At 40.0% G+C, this 22,820-nt stretch overlaps 1 protein-coding gene across 2 annotated transcripts in view; it reads left to right on the top strand.

Moving 5' to 3' along the window:
• TXLNG (taxilin gamma) overlaps nt 1–15,305 on the top strand; it is a 41,145-nt gene extending 25,840 nt beyond the window's left edge. For both annotated transcript variants that reach the window (XM_032774299.2, XM_032774297.2), the window contains exons 4-10: nt 668–838; nt 1,900–2,094; nt 4,034–4,153; nt 7,684–7,758; nt 10,471–10,563; nt 11,189–11,284; nt 12,226–15,305. In XM_032774299.2, the coding sequence (XP_032630190.1) occupies nt 668–838; nt 1,900–2,094; nt 4,034–4,153; nt 7,684–7,758; nt 10,471–10,563; nt 11,189–11,284; nt 12,226–12,543 (1,068 nt within the window). In that variant the 3' untranslated portion in view covers nt 12,544–15,305. The remainder of the gene's footprint in view (nt 1–667; nt 839–1,899; nt 2,095–4,033; nt 4,154–7,683; nt 7,759–10,470; nt 10,564–11,188; nt 11,285–12,225) is intronic.
• The last annotated feature ends 7,515 nt before the right edge of the window (nt 15,306–22,820 follow it).

Genomic DNA, 22,820 nt, shown 5'->3' with positions numbered 1-22,820 from the left:
AACACTGCTATTACAATTCCATTGGTTAGTGCATCTGAGGACCTTGTAGATGAAAGAATAGGAGAACTTATTCTGAATTACCAAAAACTTCCTTTTTCTGATCCAATCTTCCCATTTTTGGAGAATTTCTTTGGTGTGTAGGATTAAAAAGCCCCCTTGGTCCATTAAAGCTTGGTTCCGAAGAGAGAGGCTCTGCAAAAGAAATTCACAGCTTATTACTATAGCGCATATATAAACTTTCTAACAAGTTTCAGTCCATGGGATGTTATCCTTGGCTGTGAAAGCTGTTTAAATTGGCAGGATTTTCAGAGTGCCTCACATATCAGTGATTGATAGATCTGGTTCTGCTTGCGTAGCTGCATGCAAGCTGAGAGCCTGTTGATTAACAGTTCTATAGACCTTGTAACTCAGAGGAAATTTTTGGTAAATTACAATAGGTTTTCATAGTCTCATATTCCAAGACTGTCCATACACACATTTGGGATTAACTTGTCCCCAAGACAAAAAAAAAAAAAAAAATACCCCAAACAGTTGTAGGAGTCTACACTGGTCTTGGTGAAGGTCTGTAGATTTCACTGTTCTCTTCTGAAGCTTTAAGTTATTTTGACTAGGTTGAAAAAGATGGCATTCTCATCTACATTTTCTTAAATATACTCTCTAACTTTAGTTGGAGGAGAGCCGGAATGTTCAAAAGCAGATGAAGATACTGCAGAAGAAACAAGCGCAGGTTGTGAAAGAGAAAGTCCACTTGCAGAGTGAGCATAGCAAGGCCATTCTAGCACGCAGCAAACTGGAATCTCTGTGCCGGGAGCTTCAGCGTCATAACAAGACTTTAAAGGTTAGTTTATTTGTGTAAATTGTTTTAAGGTAAACCCTATTTCTGATTGTTGTTTATATTCATACTTGCTGCTAGCTATCTGGTATTTGCACTGTTTCATGTCCAATACCCAAATCAATAGAGAATAACAACCCTTTTGAGTATCAGGATTGTGGCAATTGGTGTGTTTACTTTAGTTAGTTTCCTTACTTAAACTGGTCCATGGATAGCACTAGTTTCGACTGCAGTAATGTCTAGTCTTGCCATAATAGTTACTGAGAGCTGTGTTATTGGCTGCTAGTAAAATAACATGAATGAAATCAAAACAGTGTAAAATGACAAGATAAAAACAAAGCTTGAATTGGCAGGAACAAGATGGAAAGGAGGTTGAGATTCTATTCATTTCCCTGTGTGGTTATTGTAGGGAATTGTTTCACCAAATAACTGTTTTATTAACTTCAGGGTAGCTTTTAATTGAAGTACAGAAACATTGGTGAGGACGTGAACACAAACCATTCAGCTTTCTATTTCAAATGTATCAGTGCAAGATTTTTCTGCCTCCTGGATAATCATTGCTGGCCTTACCAAACCATACTTACATCAGTTAAATGCTTTCTCAAGCCATAAAGATGAATGCTCTTCAAGCATACAATAAACCATATCCGTTTTAGATCAACTGAAAAGTAAAAACAAAACAAAACAAAAAAATGCTAGAGCTTCACTTGCCAATACCAAAATATATAGAGCATGGTAATAGACTGCTGAATGTATATTTAAAATATCTACATTAAAACACCCAGCTAAATCCAGAGTGGTTGCAAGACCAGGAACCAGCTTCCCTAAAGAAGCATCCTGATAGCACATTTGATCTCTTACCTGCACAAAGCGCACTGAATTGGTAAAGATTTAATTTTGTCAGTTTGGGCAAAACTTTGGTTTTGGTTTTTGAACATACCAATGTTATAGAAGTATTCAGACCTGAAGTATTTATTTTGACCCATCTCTATCTTAAAAATTGATTATACGAGCATATTATGTCACTTTAGACTTGCACACGATTAACAAATCTTTTTGGATAAAAGGAAGAAAACATGCAGCAAGCACGTGAAGAAGAGGAGAGACGTAAAGAAGCAACTGCACATTTCCAGATCACACTGAATGAAATTCAGGCCCAGCTGGAACAGCATGATATACACAATGCCAAGCTCCGCCAAGAAAATATTGAATTAGGGGAGAAGCTGAAGAAACTAATTGAACAGTATGCTTTGCGGGAAGAGGTAATTTAAAGTTATGCTTCCATAGGCACTCAAATTAGTTTCCTTAGTACATTTAAGTGGTGGCTTTCTAAAAACATTCTTCAGTAATTTAAGTGGTAAAATTGCATGGTGTACTCTACATCAAGGGTCAGCAACCTCTGGCATGCGGCTCGGACCGGGCCAGTTTGTTTACCTGCTGTCGGCAAGTTCGGCGGACTGCAGCTCCCATTGGCCGCGGTTCGCCATCCCAGGCCATTGTGGGAGGCGGGAAGTCGTGGCCAGCACATCCTTCGGCCTGCGGTGCTTCCCGCCGCCCCCATTGGCCTGGGATGGCGAACCGCAGCCAGTGGGGGCCGCGGTCGGCCGAACCTGCCAATGCGGTAGGTAACAAACTGGCCCGGCCTGCCAGGGTGCTTACCCTGGCGAGCTGCATGCCAGAGGTTGATGACCCCTGCTCTACGTGACTAAAGGTAAATGCCTTTTTTTTAATTTCAGGCCTTTTTAACAAAAATTAGGTGGCTATTTGGCCAAAAATCTCTTCTTACAATCCCCATCCCATTTCCATGGGGTTCTCTGGATTCCTAACAGAGCTCAAAGGATCCATTTCTCCAGACATTTCCACTGACATTAATGGCCTTATTATAATTGCGCTAAAATGTGTGGTGCGTTAAGTCATTAGCAATTGCGCATTTTTCATTATATTATAAGGTAATGGTTCAATTTAAGTGGACAAAACAAGAGTAAAGGTGGTGAAACATGTTTAGGAAGGTCTTTTGTAGATGTATTTTGGGTTGTTGACTTAGTCATCTTATGCAAACATATGTTTAAATTAGTTCTTCTAAATTAGTTTATGAAAAAGAGTATTTCATTGTTTGAAACAATGCTGTTGTTCTCATGAACTTTTAAGGAGCCTGCTTTGTTTCCCAAGTGTGTGCTGGCCTGCTTTCCGTTACTTTTGTTTTGTCCACCTAACTCCTGTTTTCTTGCATAAAGTCTGCTGAAATAGCACACTATTTCTAAGATCTTTACAGTTGAGACTTTAAAAAATGTAGGTTTTTTCAATTTTTATATATAATCAGTACTATTTAATTTAGAAATTATATTTATTATAAACATTTCCTCACTGCTTAGTCGTGCTACAATTTAAAGTTCAGCTTTCCTCCAATTTCAGTGGTTATACATTAATTTCTCAAATATAACTGGGTGTAGATATGTATTCAAGATAAATATTTTAATTGAGCTTTATATTAGATTTGATACTGAGGAAATCATATTCACTGATGAAGTACACAGTTGTCTGTTCGGAGTGTAGGAAAGTAAAATTAAGGTTATTTATTAAACTACTTTTGCATTTATGTTGTAAATAAAAGTTAGAAGTGATGATGATTAAAATCAGTTTACTTTCATAGTGAGTACTACAGCTTTCTTTGGTTCCCAACCAGCAGCTAAGGCACACAGTTGTAGAATAAGTGTTCTCTCATTTTTTTTCATGGAGTGGATTGTTTTCTAATACTGAGGTTGTCATGAACCACTTCTCTCCCATCTCATTCATGATCACATCCTGTGACAACCAGAGCAATTGTTTATGTGGAAAAGTAATACTAGGAAGCTAATGTAATTTTGTGCTGTTTAACAGCTGGAAATGAGATGTGACCAATCAGCTATTTGTAGACCACAGTTTGCAAATCTTTGCATTTACTTTCTGTTTTTTAAGATGCACTTGTCATGTTTTCATGCTTCTCTCATCAACTGTGAGAGGCAGAAACTTTTTTTAAATGAAAGTTCAAATTCTCCTGTATTCACTTGACTCTGGAGGTTGAGGCTTAAAGAAAAACACCACCAGGCCTGAATACTAAAACTGTTTAAAACTTTTTTTTTTCCCCCATTAAAAAAAAATCTTTTATGTTGATTTAACTATGTACTCTTCATGTTACACTGTTGGGTTTTACTTTTTCCTTAGCATATTGACAAAGTGTTCAAGCATAAAGAATTACAGCAACAACTGGTGGATGCCAAACTTCAGCAAACAACACAACTTATAAAAGAAGCTGAGGAAAAACATCAGAGAGAAAGGGAGTTTGTAAGTTGCTTCTAAGCTTACTTTAAAAAACAAAAAACACAGCAACTGAAGGGGCAGCATATTTAGGGCTAAGATAAGGCTAAGGGCTTTTCTAGAAGATGCTAAGATCCAAATGATTTAAATAAATGAAAAGGAACCTGAATTGTACTTGCAATATACATCTATACAGGTGCAAACAAATAATGTGCATGCAGCTGCAGCTTTTTTGTGTCATACTTCCTTGTTCTTCTGATGCCTGAATTTGGTCAGCTATGCTATAAGAAATGTGAGGCAGAAAGAGGATGAAAGCAGAAATCATGTAAGCACCTTTAAGAGTACTTGCTGTTACCAGGAGGTGTGTGCCCAGTGTTTTCTGAGCACATGAGACTGTAAAACTAAGAATTTTTACTTGCATTCTTCCGAGCAGTAGCAGCTTGGTTGGAAACTACATAACACTGAAGTCTTCAATTCAAAACGTGCCCTCCTGGTGATGAAAATGGCTTTAGACATTATAGGCCTGATACAAAGCCTTTTTAAAGTCAGTTAGTCTTTGGATCAGGCCCTAAATATTCACCCCCCTCCACCCAAAGTAGTGACTTTGTTTCCAGAATTTGAAGAAAATCTTAAAAGGTATTAGGGAGAGGGCTATGTCTTCTATTTGTTTTTATTTATTTATAGATAGGATATAAAAAAAAACTTGAAGTTTCAAAATTGGCATGAATATAGTCTTCATTGAGAATGAGTACTTACGTGTGATGTGGGATGGAGGGGTCAAAAAAATCAAGTAACTTCTGGCCATATTCACTAATCCTTGAAGACTGAGATGTAGAAATAGAGGATACCATACTGTTTTGGTGAAGAATTCTTGCTTAGAATTACAGATGTGTAAGTATTTGAATCTTCTCTTTTTTTAAAAGCTAAGATATATTGATAATCTCCTGATTTTAAATTAGACAAAGTAGATTTTTAGAAAGTTTAAATTTTAGCCAAGTTTGACAAAAACTCTCCTACTTCGACATCGCTACACTTTCTCTCTTCAGCATTACTGCTTTACGTACAGCAGTTGTGAATGTTATTGGCATAGTTTTGTTTCATATAAGACAATCATTGAAGCAGTCCAGTCCAGTCTTTGCAAATAACTTCTTTAACACAGGTGACAGGAGAACATCACACATGTGAAGCTAATTGTACTACATAATTTTTTTCCATGCTTGGGCATTCATGTATTTTTGTAGTAAAATAGCTTTTTATTGTACTTCTGCATATCATTTAATACTTAAGGTGTTCTACCAGAATGCAAACATAAACTGAATTTTCCCAGCTGCTAGAGAGATTTTCCCATGTAATAAAATCAATTGCAGTATACCAGTAAATGGTTTTGAAATATCAGCTAAGAACTATTCGTTTGTGACAGACAGGAGAACACAATGAGCTGTTTAGATTTCCTAAGTAACTTGGCACAATTTTTACCTATTTTGTTCTTTAACAAATTAACTTTTAAACTATTTAATACAAGAGAAGGCAAGAACGTGTTCAACTGTATGAAGGTTCATGGTAAATCAAACTTTCTCGTATATATTACTTTATATCAAGCCATTGTTCTTCAAATCATTACATATGTCTGTTACACTAGGTGCATGCACACTTTGTGCATAAACGCTGGAAAGTTTTCCCTACCTACCAGTATCCACCCATAGGGGCAGCCATGCCAGTGCCATAGTGTCCCTCGTGCTCTGAGCTGAGGGTATAAAGGGCGGAGCTGCCATGCCTATTCTTTGGTTCCTACTTACTGTCCATGGTTGAAGCATGCTGGCAGCTCATTCCTCCTGGTGATGTACCTTTATAGCTAATAGTTGCCTAACTGTAGTTAACAGTGATACTCATTTTGGTCCTTTGGAACCCCTCTTCTTTTTTAATCTTCCTTATTGTCAGGATTCAGCTCCAAGCTCAACTTGGTATCAGAGGAGACTATACCAAGTTGCCCTGGCTTCAAGCCTTGCTCTGGGTGTCACAAACCGATTCCTGTGAGTGATCCTTGCTCTCACTGTTTGAAGTGTTTAGGTGACAAGTGAACAGTCTTACAAGGCTTCAAGACCTGAACAATGGAGCAAAGAGAAGATTCTCTATCATACTTCCTCACAGGGTCTGCTCTTTGCCCAGCATCTGACCAAGGGAGTTCCTTGACCACTCTTTCCACATGTGCTACCCCCACCATACCTGTGTACCAAGACAAGAGAAAATCTCCCTCACTACAGCAGTGCTCAAAGAAACATAAATGCTCAGAGCATTGTAAGAGGACTGTTTTGTCTTCCATCAAAGTCCTCCATATAGAATTCCTTAGTTGCAGAGCTTAAGCCACTCTAGTACCATAGGTAGAGCATGCCCTTCAGCCCACCACTCCCCAGTACCACAGTTTAGTGGCTCTTATAAAGTAGAGCTGTGGATTTACGTCCAGGACCGTCAATACTGGCTACTTTGTTGGCGCTTATGGTGGAACCATTGCCTCTGCTTGCAGCGGGGCAAAAACCCCTTTCAATGCAGACCACTTCAAGGGCATACGAAGCTTGCAAAAGGTTTGCTGAACCTCTCAGTGCCACCGTCATTGATCATCCATATTGACAGTGTCCTTGCAGAGCCAGTACACGTGGTGCACGCTTTAGAGTATGTTATGATGCCTGTGACCTCAGGTCCTGTATTCTTTTCTCAGTGTCTGTTCCAAGACCACTGGTAATGGCTCCACATCAGATGATGATATCAATTGCTAGGAAGCCCTTTCAGGTCTGTTCCCTAACTCTTTGTTTTCTATCAAGAACAAATGAGGCCATCCTGTAACAATGCAGTGGCTTTCTAAGTGGATCACCAGCTGCGTTGCCCCGGACACCCCCAGAGAAACAGCCTGTGCGTTCAGTCAGAGCTCAGTAAACCTCCACTGCATTTCTGGGAAATTGCTGCATTGCAGATGCCTACAATAGGGACAGAGTTGTCTTTAGTCAACACATTTGCTAAACATTACACAGTTACTGTTGCATCAAGGAGATATGTGAATGGGAGGATAAGAGTCCTGTAGTCCATCCTCTGATAGCCACACCTCCATTGAAAACAGCTTGGGAGTCATCTAGTGTGATGGACATATGCGATACTCAAAGAAGAAATGGTTACTCCACCTTCTTGTAACTGTTCTTCGAGATGTGCTGCATATGTCCTTATGCAACCCACCCTCCTTCCCCAACGCATTAGAGTCTATCATCTAAGATTCTTGTACAAAGAAACTGAAGGGTGGGTGGTGCAGTTCTTCCCTTTATATACTTTGTGCTTGCAGCTCAAGGGATGCCTGGCTGCAGACTTGCCCATCCTTGTGGGTGCCACTAGGGAAAACTTTCCAGCACTGGTGCACGAGGCACATGCCCCTAATTTAATAGACATATGCACCACATCTCGAAGAACAACAGCTACAAGAAGGTGAGTAACTGTTTATTCCCATTTACATTATCCTTAAAATTTTGCCTTTTGATATAACGTGCAATACAGTACCATTTTTCTCCACTTTTTAGCTATTAAAAGAAGCCACTGAGTCCAGACACAAATGTGAGCAGATGAAGCAGCAGGAAGCCCAACTAAAACAGCAGGTAACTTAACAAAATTGTCAATGTACTGTTCAATACAGATACTCCACAATGAAAATCTCAAGAGACGCTTACGGTTTTGACTCAAACCTGACATTTGAGGAAATACAAAAAATTGCAAATTAAACTTTCATTAATGGAAATGTTGATTTTTTTGGAAACTTTAATTGGTAGCAGTTGTCTGTTCAATGAACCCTTCTCGCTATATGTACATTGGAGATATTAGTTAAAAATAAGGTTTTCTTGAAATTGCTATATGAGGCTCCTAGTTCCCTCCACATTACTGGAAAGTAATAGATGCTGAACTGCTAAGATTTTCATTAATTTAAAAGAGTGCTGCATCCATTGCGCTAAGACTAGAATATCTGAACGTCTAAGGACCTGTCCTGTCTGTGGCCTCCAACCTCCTGGCTATTTCACAACACCGCTCTTTTTCCCTGTGGGTGATTCTTTTCCCCAGGATGTCACACCCTTTTTTCCTGGTCATTCTGGACCCACACAGTGCCCTCTGACTGGAAAATGAGCTAGGTCCCTTCTCTGTCCATAATGACTTGTGGCCCAATCTTTTTTAGCATCATGTCATTCTGAAGGAAATGGAGGGTAGTCCGTAATGAATCAGCAAAGTTTACTATAGAACTTATTGATCCTTGCAGTCACTAAGGCCCTGTAACACTGGGGTTCAGGTTGACTTTACTTCCTTTTGCCTCAGGTCCACTTAGGCTGGGTCGAAATCCTGGTGCTTCTTCCTCCATAATACATCTAAAATTGAATCTTCCCTCTATCCATAATGCTAATCCTCCTGTCCAAGCATTCTTTCAGCATGATTACTACAGCCACCACTTTTATCTCCTCTGGTCTCTCCAGAACCACATTGCTCCTTGCTTCTCCTGTTAATACAAAATAAGCTCCTAAGACAGTCTTCCTGTGGTCTTTTGTTTATGCCCCTTTCCACATCTACCTTATCCTGATTCTCCTTTCTCAGATTTTCATACACGCCCCCGCACTTATCCCTACCTTTAATTCACAGAGATCTAAATCAGGTTTTCCCTGCAGAATCCGATTCTTTCAAACTGGATTTGTTTAGCTCTAGACCAGGCCAGTGTTCCTCAACATTTCTCAGATTGGCCACCCCTTACGCAAAGTCAAAAAATTTTGCAACATCCTTATACTCACTATAAAAGTGAAAGCAAAAAAAGTATCCGTGATAACCCCATATAATTTATTTCTGTGTGTTTTCAAAGGGTTAATAGAGAACACTTGACCTTTAAGGAGGAGGGATAGCTCAGTGGTTTGAGCATTGGCCTGCTAAACCCAGGGTTGTGAGTTCAGTCCTTGAGGGGGCCATTTAGGGATTTGGGGGTTGGTCCTGCTTTGAGCAGGGGGTTTGACTAGATGATCTCCTGAGTTCCCTAATAATCTATGATTTTATGATAAAGGTTTGTGGAGACTGAGGAAGGACTACCTTATGGCCACCCTTGGGGGGGGAGTACCTTTTGTGAGTCTCTCTCCCTCCTCCTCCACGCCCCCCCGAGACCACCAACCAGTTAAGAAATGCTGGTCTGGACAAATTCCTGATGGACCCTTCTGCAAAATTGGAGAGGGAATGTGTTTTGAGTATTCAGTTCCTGTGCTTGAAATTATATGATCATGCCTCTACCAACCTAAAATTTGCAAATTATGCCCCAGATGTGATAAGATTTGACTGGAAGAGAATTGAGAGGGAGTTCTATTTGCTGCTTTGAAGTTTTTTTCAGGTTAAGTGGGAAGCTGCTAATAATGTCTGTGGTATTCCTAATTTGCCTATTCCTATAACAGCAGATTCAAAAATCTGTCTTCTGGATAGAATGTTGTTGACTAGAGATTCCACGGATGAGGCTACTTCATTGTCCTTACCAAATAATCGTTAGTTCCCATGCCCAGTTTGTCTCTCATAAGATGTGTAAACAAGGATATTAAAAGGTTTGTTTATTCCCTATCAGATCTCCACTTTCTTGGAGTTCCTGCTCGTGGTGAAAATTTGTTAGGATAACTTAGGCCCCAAGCAAGTCCTCACTTCGATTCATGTTTGTAGGATCAGGGCCTTAGTTGTTTCTTAGCCATGTCTTTGAAATAGTAGCAAGACCATGTGGTTGAGAGCCTCAGAGGCGGATGTCACCTCAAATCCAATCTCACTGTTACACTTGATGAATTTGCACTTTGTTACTAATTCCCACACCTATGACTACTTCAACTTTTATTATTTATCTGATCCTAATTTGCTTTGGTATTTTAATCCTTGCCTTGTTTAATATTTTGTATCTTAATTAGTTTTTAAATTACATATTTACACCTAAATTTGTGCTTAATTTTTCAAATGTTAGCTGTTACTTTTATTTGTGCATAGTTAGAAATGCACCTCTTTCAAACTTCTATTTAACTGAGATGATAACCCATGTCTTAATGTCTAACTTTTGTTAGAGTATATTCTGTTGCTTTATAAAGATAGCCCTAGCTCAGCATTCAGGCACAATTTGAGTAACCATCTATTTTTATACAGTCATCTACACATGCTTTAGGTGAAAATTTACCTGATAGATTAGAGGGAGAACGTAAACATTGTTCTCTTATCTTTGTTGCATTACTATTAGCTGAAATTTCTGATGTACCTTAATAAACATTGCTTGTGTGGTAACATTGCTATACAGTTTAAATATTCCAAGTTTTTTTTCCCCAAAGCTTTCTCTTTACATGGATAAGTTTGAAGAATTCCAGACCACCATGGCAAAGAGCAATGAACTTTTTACAACCTTCAGACAAGAAATGGAAAAGGTACTTTATATAATTATGATTTAGAATTTCATGAAAAATATTAGAAAAAAATCTGGCTCCTTATTGGGCTTTAAAATCTCTGAAGAGGTTGTATAGGTGAATAAAATTTTAAAAGTAATTATAGCTGGAAAAACTGTAAAATGGCACATAAAAACTAGTTATCCACCTCTGATTTCAGTCTGATTACCGAGAGAGAAAAAATCAGCATAGTTGTGGAAAAACGTGATGCAATCCATTCTTCTGAAACATTTGGTGTAACTTTATGCCAAGTTCTGATTCCAAAAGCTAATATTAGAAGTAGAAAACAGCTTTAAAAAATAAAATTGTCATTGCAAGACTTTTAGTTAGAAACTACTTTTGTTTGTAAGTGAAGATGATGATTGTAGAAGCTTTTGAGGGAGGATAGAAATCATTTTTGTAACCACCATAATCTTAAGTCATATTTGTAAATGTTAGTTTAATATTTTAATAATTTTTCATAGGTCTGACATGAAATCCTTTCCTGTAAATTCATTTTATAAGGTTACTTTGAAAACTACTGTTTAAGCAACTTATTAAAACATTTTAATACATAGTTACCTCTATTTTGATCCTAGTTATAAAACTAGCTTTACTATATTTTTAGATGACGAAGAAGATAAAAAAACTGGAAAAAGAGACAATAGTGTGGCGTACAAAATGGGAAAACAACAACAAAGCTCTTCTGCAAATGGCTGAAGAGGTGGGTAACACTCTTCACAGTTTAAGGAACTGTGAAGTCACATTCAGGCAGGGCTTGACTCTACATGGCCCTTCATTTCTAGATAGCTGGAGATTGTCAAGAAATGCTATGTAGCTACTCAAACTGTACAACTAATTATTTTTTTTAATTACTAACAGTTTGTGCATCTCCCTTAAATAACTTTTCCCAGGTAAATTAACCATCCTTCTCAAGGACAAAATGAATTCTGTGTTTTGTAATTGCTATCAATGATATTTGATCTTCATATGTCTAGTCAGTCAAAAGCATAACATAGGAATTGCCATCCTTAACCTATTGCTTATTAGGTAGGATCTTGTGGCAAAATTATTTGAGTCTATTACATACTGGGACAGGTATTAGATTGAAAACCCTGAAGAATCCTTGGAGTTGTAAAACTCAGTTAGCTACAACTAGGGGTCAGTATAGTTCTGCCATGTCTGTTTGTATTCTTTCTCTTGTTACATTTCTGCCATGAAATCTGGTATATATGCTTGTGTACAAACTGCTTTGAAATCAGAAATATTTGGTACCCATTCACTAAAGTTGGCTGAGTTCCATAAGTAATATCCCTGTTAACTAGTCTTGAATAGTAACAAGTTGTGTGATTTAGTCTGTGAGCTCCTAGTGGACTCTTGTTCACATTAGAAAACACTTGGTCACAGCTGGCAGTATGTAGTACCCTGTGTTGCATCTCAGCAGACTGACTTGTCACTGCCCAACATGTGGTCCCCCTTTGGTTTAGAACATTGGAGGCAGCCTGAGAATTTGCATCAACGCTGTCTATGCTCTGCCTTTTAGAGGGATTAAAGAGAAGATTTTACTCTCTAAGCCTGTCAAAGTAGTGCCTTTTTAAAAGAAATAAATTCCCCCTCAAAAATCACTTCATTGGGTTAATTGCTGTTTATTTTTATTCCTTACAGAAAACAGTTAGAGACAAAGAATACAAAGGCTTTCAGATAAAACTGGAGCGTTTAGAGAAGCTGTGCAGGGCTCTTCAGACTGAGCGGAATGAGCTGAACGAGAAGGTGGAAGTTCTTAAGGAACAGGTTTCTGTAAAAGAAGCAGATGTGGATCTAGCAGTTCAGGTGTTGCAGTCATGCACACTCAATTCCCATGAGGAGCTGGGAACGTCCACTGATACAGAACCAGGAATTCAATCAGATGCTGAATCAAGTGCAGCAAATGAAGGAAATGGCTCTGAAAAGACTGTCTCCATGAGTCCTGTTCCTGTTGACTAAAATGAAGCGTAAACACTGTATTGAAAGATATATTTTGTGTATAACTTTCTCTGTTGGTGGTAACTATTGGTTTTGTGGTGAAAATTTTCTTACTTTTTCTACCATATATGTATTTTCTTAGAACTACTGGACTTATGTGGTACAAGAAGCTGCACAGCAGCTTTGAATAGCGTGATCTATACGTTTTCCACAACTGTGTTGCACATCTGCCTCATTTTAAAAAAATATTTTTCCATAAAGAATGCACGTGCATTTTTCTCTCCCCTAAACACAAATCTCACCATGTCAGTTAAGACCTGTGTACAGATTTAACATTTCATGGGGAAAAGTGACAGGAGTGTCACTTCATTGGTTTGAAAATAACATTTTGCTTCTGTTAACTGAACTAAGGTTTGGTATACTAATGTAATTACCAAACTCTTCAGTGAATTATCTACATTCATCTAATGGCCAGTAGGAACTTCAGCTATCTCACCTGATTATCTATGAAAATAAGGGTCCAGAATATGATCAAGAATATTTTACAGGGTTTTAATGTAGTTGTGATATGACAAAAACAGCTTTCAAATATACATACTTTAATTTGCAGCTGGTAAAACAGGGTGTACAACTTTCTTGCAGACTTCTCAGGATCGTGCTCTAAGGTTAATTCACAGACAGACAGACTATATTTGCCCTCCCTGTGAATGTGTTCAATTTAACTTGCAAAGAAAGCATACAGGAATAAGTGTGTATGGAGTGAAGTTGTCTGTAATGGAATATACGTAACTGCAGAAGTTAGTCATGTTATGTCCCTTAACATAAAGCCTCAGCATTGCAGAGAATTCATAAAATGATTATTTCTGATTAGAGAAGTTGCATTAAATCTGGATATTTTAAAACAAGAAGTTCTTGTAGATTTGTTGATACTGTAGTGCTTAAGACACCAACCTTTGGTTTGGATGTTCTTTACGTAGCACTATATGCAATATATTTAAGGATCTGTAAAGAACACAGTTAATATTTGATCATGTGGATTCAAATATATTCCCAGAGTAAAACATTTAACTTGTCACTCACCTAACCTGAAAAGTCACTGATCACCAGACAGAGTGCCTTCCTGGTACCTACTGCTCTCTGGTAAATTGGTAATTCAGAGGTTTCATGTTAAACTAATATGTCATAAGTGTAAAAAAAAAAAAAAATTACATTTAAAAAAAAATGTAATGGACCGCAGTTGTGAGCCTTACAGAGTTTCACTTTGAAAACTTGGGTATCAAATTTTTAAGGGAACTGTTCTCTGGGACAGGCTGGGACCAACATTTATTTTTAGAAAGGCAGGAAATGTAGGCAGGTCATGTGTTAAGTAACAAGCTACTGTTAAGTTTAGCCCCTATATGTTCGCTTTCTAGTTTCAGTTGCTGTCACTTTTATTTTAAGAGATACAAACGTAGCTTTTTCTGGTACTTAATGTTCTTTGCATTTAAGTTCAGTGGGGGATTTCTGAACCAAGCACATAACTTTCAATGAGCTTCCCTCCCCGCCCCTTTTGTTCTTTTTGGCAGTTTAGTGGCTAAATTACTTGAATGTTCAGGCTGCACTGAGCTCTTGATCCCTTCCCTGATGTAATGATGTACATTTAAAATAATGTAGATGTCTTATAAAGAGAATAAGGTTGTATAAAGCCTGATAAATGTGTTTTAGCTCATACCACTGAACAAAACTGTATCAAACTGACATTTCTTAAATTGTGTAGCAAATGAGTGACATGAATTGGGAACTGGCCAGTTTTTCTCTTCAATTTGCACAGTCTGTTTTATATTCATGGTCCACACATGGTGAAGTAATGAGAAGGTAGAGGTGAGCAGTCAGAGAGGTTGGACTCAGCTTTGAAACACTAATCACGTTAACCACATGGCAACAAAAATACTGGAAAGAAGAAACATCCTTCCAAAGTTGCTTCATCAAATGGTTTGTCTGATGTTGTGTGTTGTCATGGAATCAAAAAACTGTAACAGAAGTAAGTTTTTTAAATTTCTGCCAAAACTGGTCTTCAGTTAATAAATTAAGTGAACGTGAAATCATTTTCCTGAGGGCAAGTGAAAATCTTAATGTATCAATTACAGCACAACATACTCTTGGCAAAAAGTACAAATTTCACAAGTGAAGTGGAAAGTGCAGTTTTCTCTTTTTAAAATGTATTTGGTCTCCTGTATCTATAAACAACTTTCTTTTTGTAATGCATGTTCCATGTTTAGTCAAGAGTGAACTTTGGACTCTGCTGCAAGGGCTGTAAAGATATGTGAGACAAATGGAAGAGCAGTACAGACGATACGTAGTTACTGGCTTGCATGTGTAAATGAAGCAGAATGCCACTAGTAAAAGGTTTTAAGGAATCTGGGATTTTCTTCCTATCTCTGTGTGACCCTGAAAAGGTCCCGCATCACACCAACTTCTTCCCTCTAGCAAAGATGGGCTGGACCTGGCTTCCTGGATGCAGTTAATGTCATTCCATGCACTGGCCAAAGGTGCGTTGCTACAAAGAATACAGGTGATAAGCCCAGCACTCACACTGATCTGCCATACAGCAGGCTGTTGCACTGCCACTGTACAGCCACATTGGTTCCAGTAGGGTTTTTATGGAAACTTGTATTGTGTCTCTTCCAGTACCACAACTGTTTAATCTGGGCTGTAAATTTATATAGCCTCTGATGTGTACACCTAATTGTCAGTTGGGCCCATGATTTTTACCATGATTAGGGCTGCACAAAAAAAAACAAAAACCTAAATTGTATGTGATGCAAGACCCAAATACATATAGTAGTGTACCCATCTACGTTAGGGCTGTATCTCTCCAACCTGTTTTGTCCTTCCTTTATTACACTTACACCTGGTTATATTACAGTTTAATTCTCAGGTGTTGCAGAAAATCTACCTCTTCAGACTGTAGATGGAAATAACTGTGAAAAAAGTGATGCAGAAATCTAGTTTGTGCTAAACACACTGCTTTATTTTTACAACCATGTCTGCTTTCATGAGAAGAAAAAGTTGATAAATGAACAGGCAGTCTTGTTTTGCTTTTCAAAAACATTTTGTAGGGATTTTTCACTAATGTGAATCTGAAATTTTATCTACTCGATTCTGTATAGATTAAGTAAATATGTATGCTTAATATATCAGACTCTGTGTTTCTTTTATTCTTGGAACATATTCATTCCTAACTTGGGCTGTCTGGCATTCTTGCTACACTTGTTAGGAGCTTCAGGAGAGAATTTAGAGGTGTGAAGTTTGAAATTACTAATAGCATATCTAGGCTACTGTGGCGCAAGTACAGCACTGTAGCTGTGCCACTGTGACATAAATGCTTCATACATTGACAGAACAGGTGTTTCCACTGATGCAGCTACTGCCTCTCAGAGAAGTGGATTACCTATATCTACTGTTGGAGGTTAAGTTGACATAACTCTGTCAAACAGGGAGATAAATTTTTCACATCTGAGTGATGTACCTAGGTTGACCTAGATTTTAGGTGTAGACCAATCCTAAATGTATTCAGGTTAAATGGCAGCTGCTAATTTAGTACAGCAGTCTTGAAGTTTTGAGTGTTTTAAAGCACAGAATTGCTGTTTCTATGATGGAAATCTTAATTATGTTCAACACTGAACACAAATGGGCTGAGTTTCGAATAAATTAGAGGCTTGGAATGTGAAGACAGTTTTTTGGGTTTTCAGTCTCTACTACAAACATCAGTTACCTTTTTTTCACTACTTTGCTACATTCCAATATTTTTAATGGTAATAGTTATGTGCTACTCTAATGTTTGTGGGAGTGGGTTGGCCTGATTGGGGGTCTCGTCACCTTGTGCCAGCTAGTATGAAAGAAGAGAACAGAATTTTAGCCCCCCCAGATTGGGTGATGGTTTTAAGTTTAACAAGCTATGCAAACTTAACCACTACATGGAGGAATGTTCCTGCACAAAAAGACAATTACAATGTAATTGTGCCCAAAATGTGCATGATGCTTTCCAGACACGGTAGTATGCAGTGTCCGGCTGAATGTGTAAAATGTGTAAGTCTTGCTCAGTGATTTTTTCTGGAGCAGGAAGCTGTTTGGACACTGTTCTAATGTTAATAAGACTGCTGGCTCTTGAGGATCCAAGGACGTGTACCTTCAAAATTCCAAACCTCTTTAACACTCAGGAAGTCTCATGCTAGGCTACTGGGGTCTCTATGGAAAGACTTGCAAAGGAACCAGGCAAAACTTTTCAGATATGTCTACATTTGGGTGAAACTGTTGTAAAATGTACGCTAATAACACTTCAGAAGTGTTAGTAAAGACCTGAAACAATGATTCCATGCTGTGTCATATCAAAAATGCTTTTTTGATCAGACAAGCAGTATTCTTAGGCGCACTCACACAACAACAGAACAGCGCGAATCAAGTCAATATCTGTTTCCCTAGCATGCAAAATGTATTAAGGAATAAATATAGCTTTAAAATTCAACTTTGCTATTTTATAAATTAACTTCTATCTTAAAATTCTGTTTTATTGGTCCCTGCATCTTCAGAAATATTTCAGCATAATTCCAGACCTGTATGGCTCAGGTATATTAATAGGGTAGAATCTTGTTCATGTTTAAGATGCTGGTTCAAATCTAGTGCCTGTTGATCAAAGTTGCTACTCCTTTCTTGTAAAGGAGTTAAAAGCCAAACATTGATTGGCTATGGAAAGAACCCAGCTTAGTCATCACCTTCAGATTGTTTTGTTTTGCAGAATGATAAAATTAACTTGCATCACTCTAGATTTTCATCAGTTATCAGCGTTTCAACTAATTACAGTGTACAGTTTTTTATTCAGGGGACTTGATAGCCTAGATTCTTGGCTAGTGACTTAATCCTTGGGTTTAAGCATCAGGTAAATTTTTAAGCTTTGATCCTAACAATCCGCAAAAAGGAGACTAAACTCCCAAGGCAAGGTTGAGACACCAGAGGGGAGGCATGTACACTCACTGCCTTCTCTCCTTGTAAATTACTGACCAGTGTTTCTGAAGCATCCCATTAATGTGATTAGGCAGTGGGGCTGGTCTTGATCTGTATGTTGGTCCCAGGATATTTGAGACACAAGATGGGGAAGGTAATATATTGGACCAAATCCTGAGACAAGCTTTGGAGCTTACACAGAGCTCTTTTGATTTTCTTGAAAAGCTGGTCTGCAGGTTTTAAATATAGTTTTCAGATAGCTGCATGGTTTGTTTGTTTTTTTTCAATTTATCTACAATTACCTGCTGGTGTCCCTTTCAGTTTACAGGTGTGCATTTCTACAGTGCAGCTCCAGGGATTGTACAGGCTTCCTATAAAACTTCAGTGAATGTAAGTCAGCCTTTAACCTAATTATAAATTTGAACATGCAACATTATGTGGTATCAGTACAGATCTCAGGCCAATGGGGAAATCACCCCAACTCTGAAATTTGCCCTTTTGAAGGCCTGCTTATTACTCGGATGGTCTCCCCAGTGGTGTTTGAAGTTAAAATAAATACATAGGTACATCTCCATATACTATCTCATAGAGCTAGAAGGGAGAGGTCAGTGAGTCCAGTCCCCTGCCTTCAGGAGCAGGACCAACTACTGATTTTGCTCCAGATGGCCCCCTCAAGGATTGAGCTCACAACCTTGCGTTTAGCAGGCCAATGCTCAAACCACTGAGCTATCCCTCCCCCTTCTAGAACTAGTGGAATGTAGCAGAGAGGTAGGTCCAAAAACCCTACACCCAGCTCCCTTGAAAACTAGAGGGACTGACTGGTAGTAGCTGTATCACTTTTTCCATCTTCACCTTTGGTAGCAACCGGCAGGAGTAGCAGAATGATCTAACTAGGTACACTTACTAACCAATGTGTAAATGCATTTGAAATTATACTGCACTAAAACACTGCTGCAATGCAGATACAAACCTCTTAATTTAAAGATACCTTGTTGCATGTGGTGTTTTGGACCCAATGCTATTTGTTAGTCATTCAGGATTAAAGATTAATTTTTGAAATTTTTTTTTAAATAGGGTGGGGGGATTTTAAAAGTTAGTGTGTGGAATTCCTATTTAGGAGCCTAAATAATAAGTGGTTGGATCTTTAAAAGTGATGAACACCAGCAGGTCTAATAGTTCATGTGTTGCCTTCAGTTATAACATCAACTGCATTTAAAACTAAATGCACTATACATACAGTGGGACTTACTGAGACCTCAGGCCTTTTAAAGATCAAAGCACTTAGGCATCTGAATATGGATTTAGACCTCAGAAAACCTTGGCCTCTTTTATAGTATTTCGCATACAAATTACATTCACTGTAAAAACACCACGGGCAGCTGAGTGACCAAAGGGGAGCACTGTGAACTGATAAGGGTAGCCAGCCCCCCGTGAATCTTAGAAACTTTCTTAAGCCCTAGTGAACAGCCGCATCCTTTTGGACAAGCACAGCATACTGGTCCCCCAGTTCCACAGAAGGAATAATAGAAGCTAAAGTGACAATCTGGAATTTTCATTTTCTTAGGAACTTGTTTTACTGCCTTAGATCTAAAATAGGCCAAAGGACGCCCCCCCTCCCCCCCCCGGCTTTGCCTTCAGTATTGGAGTTAAACCACTTTCCCCTGAACAATGGAGGAACCTCCTCGACAACTCCTACAAAACACTGACCACCGTTACCAGAGCCCATACACCAAACTGGGTGCCAGAATCTACACAAACAAACCTCCCCCTGCTTTTTTTTCTTAAACTGATTACACTAACTCTATATGGGTACTCTATAGAGATGAGAGATTAGCAGCGCAAGGATAGTGAGCTCCACCAACTATCATGGGCAGTAGGAAGGACTGCATGATGTGTGAGACAGCAGAGGGCATTCAAGCTGCCCTGCTTACACCTGTTATACAAGTCCTTTGTTATGAGGGGGCCCTGAGGAGGGATGGAGGATAGGAAGGTGTGGCATAAACAAAATAGAGCGAATACCTTACTTCCACTGTGTTTAGAACCCACTAATCTGTTGTGGTCCTTCTCGTTGGCAGGTCTTGGGCATGAGGAATAAATCCATGAAAATGCTGAGGCTGATGAGGACAGAACGCCTTCTGCTTCACTGTTGGGGTGTAAATGCCCAAGGATTTCAGAAAAAGCAGCAGAGAATCCTGTGGCACCTTATAGACTAACAGACGTTTTGGAGCATGAGCTTTCGTGAAACAGATCAACAGCGCCAGACGTGTACCCAGAAGCCTCCTACTGCAAGACAAACCAAAGAGAGAAACCACAGGACTCACTCGCCATCACATACAGTCCCCACACAACCCCTCCAACGCATCATCAGGACGCTACAAACATCCTCTGGACAATGATCCCACCTTCCAGCCTTGGGTGGCAGCCAATCCTCGCCCACAACAACCTGCCAACTTGAACCGTTTCTCACCAGCAACTGCACACCGCTACATAGTAACTCAGTCAGGAACCAAGTCCATGCCAACACCCTCGATGCCAGAACTCTGCCCACATATCTACCACCCAGCGACAACATTCCAGGCACCCGAACTCAGAGTCAGACCGTACAGCCATCACAGGTATCATTCACTCCTCATCTACTCAATTGTAACATATACCCCCATCATACATGCAGCATGCCCTCTCGTATCTTAGTGTATATCGGAGCCAACATGGAACAGTATTCCTCTACGGAAAAGGAGTATAGATTGATGCACACAGATATGATCAGGAAGGGCAAATATACAAAACCTGTAGGAGAGGCATTTCAACCTCCCTGCGCTCACTAAGCAGACTTAAGGTGGCCATTCTTGCAGCAAAAAAATTCAGGACCAAGACTTCAAAGAGAAATGCTGACTTCAGTCATCTGCAAATTTGACCCATCAGCTCAGGATTGATACAAAGACTAGGGATGGGGGCTTGCCAACTACAAGAACCAGTTTCTCCTCTCTTGGTTTCACATCTCAGGCTGCTAGAACAGGGCCTCATCCTCCCTGATTGAACTAATCTCGTTATCTCTAGCTTGCTTGCTAGCATATATATACCTGCCCCTGGAAATTTCCACTACATGCATCTGACAAAGTGGGTATTCACCCACGAAAGCTCACGCTCCAAAACGTCTGTTAGTCTATAAAGTGCCACAGGATTCTTTGCTGCTTTTACAGATCCAGACTAACACGGCTACCCCTCTGATACTAGGGATTTCAGAGTCACTCTAGAGTCTTTGAGATTCTATGCAGCGTCTCGTCCATTTTTGCTGAAAAGAGCGACAGCTGCTCAAACGGTAGGTCCTGAACTATCAGTTGCACCTCTGGAAGTAGGCCAGATGAGTGTAACCAGGATGAGCACCTAATTGTGATGGCTGAGGCTATGCTGCACGCTGCAAAATCTGCTTCATCGAGACCTGCACGTAGAGGTGCTCTGGCGACCAATTGCCCTCTATTAAAGTGAGGACCCAGTCTCACCTCCTCTGTGAGTTTCTTTAAATTTCAAAACTGTATTCCACAGAGTGAAATTGCAACATCCCAGCAAAGTTTGCTTGTTTGCAATGCAAAGCTGTAATCCACCTGTAGAACTTCCTCCCAACCAGTTCCACTTTCTAGTCCTCTTTATTCTTGGAGTTGAGGCCTGGTGCCCCTGTTGTTCCTTTTCACTGGCTGCTATAAGGGAGCCTGGAGAAGGATTGTTACCCAATGTTCAAACCACCAGGATGGGACACAGTAACTTCTCTCTACTCTCTTAGTTGTTGGTGGAAGAGAAGCTGGGGTCTGCCAGAGGATCTTGATAGATTCTAAAATAGCCTCATTTACTGGCAGTGCTATTCTAGCTGGGGCCACAGACGTTAGAATGTTCACCAGCTTGTGGGATTTCTCCTAGACTGCCTCCAGGAAGATAGCAAAAGTCATAGGCATCCTCCTCAGCAGCTCCTGATGGGTCTTAAAAAAAGAAGCTCTCCCATAATTGCCTCATCAGGAGCTGAGGATGAAAATGCTAGTAGTACCAAGGGCTGATGCAACCCCTGGCCCTCTTGCAGTTGCTCGTGAGAGAGACCCTGACTCTGCTTGGTACGATGCCTGTGGCAGCAATGCTCCTGATGTCCAGCAGGTGGAGTGAGATGGTTGCAGGGACAGGAATACCAAGGGTTCCAAAAGGGCCATTTGTGTGGCTCTGGAGCCCAGCTAGGTATAGCCCAAGGCTCCCTCCTGGTATTTGGGTAGGCAGGTGGCATAATCCTCCTGATGGACTGGCTATGCTGGGATATGTAGGAACCCACCTCCAAGTCTGATGAGGATGCTGCTGCTCCCTAAGACCAAGGTGGCGCTGTACCTCTTGGTACCAGAGAAGGCTCATACTCTGAAGAAAGGGGAGCTGGGGATATAATCTAGGGCTTTCCCCTAGATGGTACTGGCCTCACTGATACCTTGATGCCCGCCTCTGGAGATGCGTGCTTGGTACAGAGGTGAAGGTGTCAGAGACGGTACCCTAGATACTGGTGGCAGGTGAGACTCGAACCACTGTTGGTTCAACAACTCTCTTGCACAGGATTATAAGGTACCAGAAAGATACTGCATTACTGTGGTGCGAGATGTCGAGGCACATGCTTTGGGAGCTGGTCTTGACAGGCCAGCACTGGCCTCCATGGTCACCAAACTCCTCTGTTTAGATGTGTGCCCTGGGGAGGCTTCCCCTTAGAATGCTCTCCTGTGTACTTAGCAGAGCTCATCCTCTTTGAATTCCTCTACAGCCCCGTACTGCATCCACTTTCCGATGCCTTTTCTTTGGGACCGGGGCCCACTGGAGGTGTGCTACTGACCAATGCTAAGGGGCTCAGATGGAGACTGCAAGACAGACTACAGGAGCAGATATTTTAGTCTGTCCGCCCTGTCTTTTTTTGAATGAGTCTTAAAGCCCTTACAAATACCTCACTTCTCACCCTCAAGCCTTCCCCAAACACACACACACAAGGCAGGTGAGGTGAGAGCTGTTATTTGGCATCAGCTTGCCATGAGAGCAACAGGGCTTGAAACCTGGATGGTGTGGCATACCTCCATTACCAGAGCCAGTACTCCGAACTGGGTGGCAGAACCTATACAAACAAAAAGAACTTTTTTTTTTTTTAAACTTAACTGTACACGGGTACTGTATACTGATGAGAGACTTGCAGAAGCAAGGATGGGGAGCTTCAATTGTCACAGGCAGTAGGAAAAACTGAGGGGAGGGGATCTGAGGTGGCTCAGCCCTTTATGCCTGCATGATGTGGAAGAAAGCAGAGGACATTCAAG

The sequence above is a fragment of the Chelonoidis abingdonii genome, chromosome 1, assembly GCF_003597395.2.
Source record: "Chelonoidis abingdonii isolate Lonesome George chromosome 1, CheloAbing_2.0, whole genome shotgun sequence".
Taxonomy (NCBI): domain Eukaryota; kingdom Metazoa; phylum Chordata; order Testudines; family Testudinidae; genus Chelonoidis; species Chelonoidis abingdonii.
This window is presented reverse-complemented; position numbering and strand designations above follow the sequence as displayed.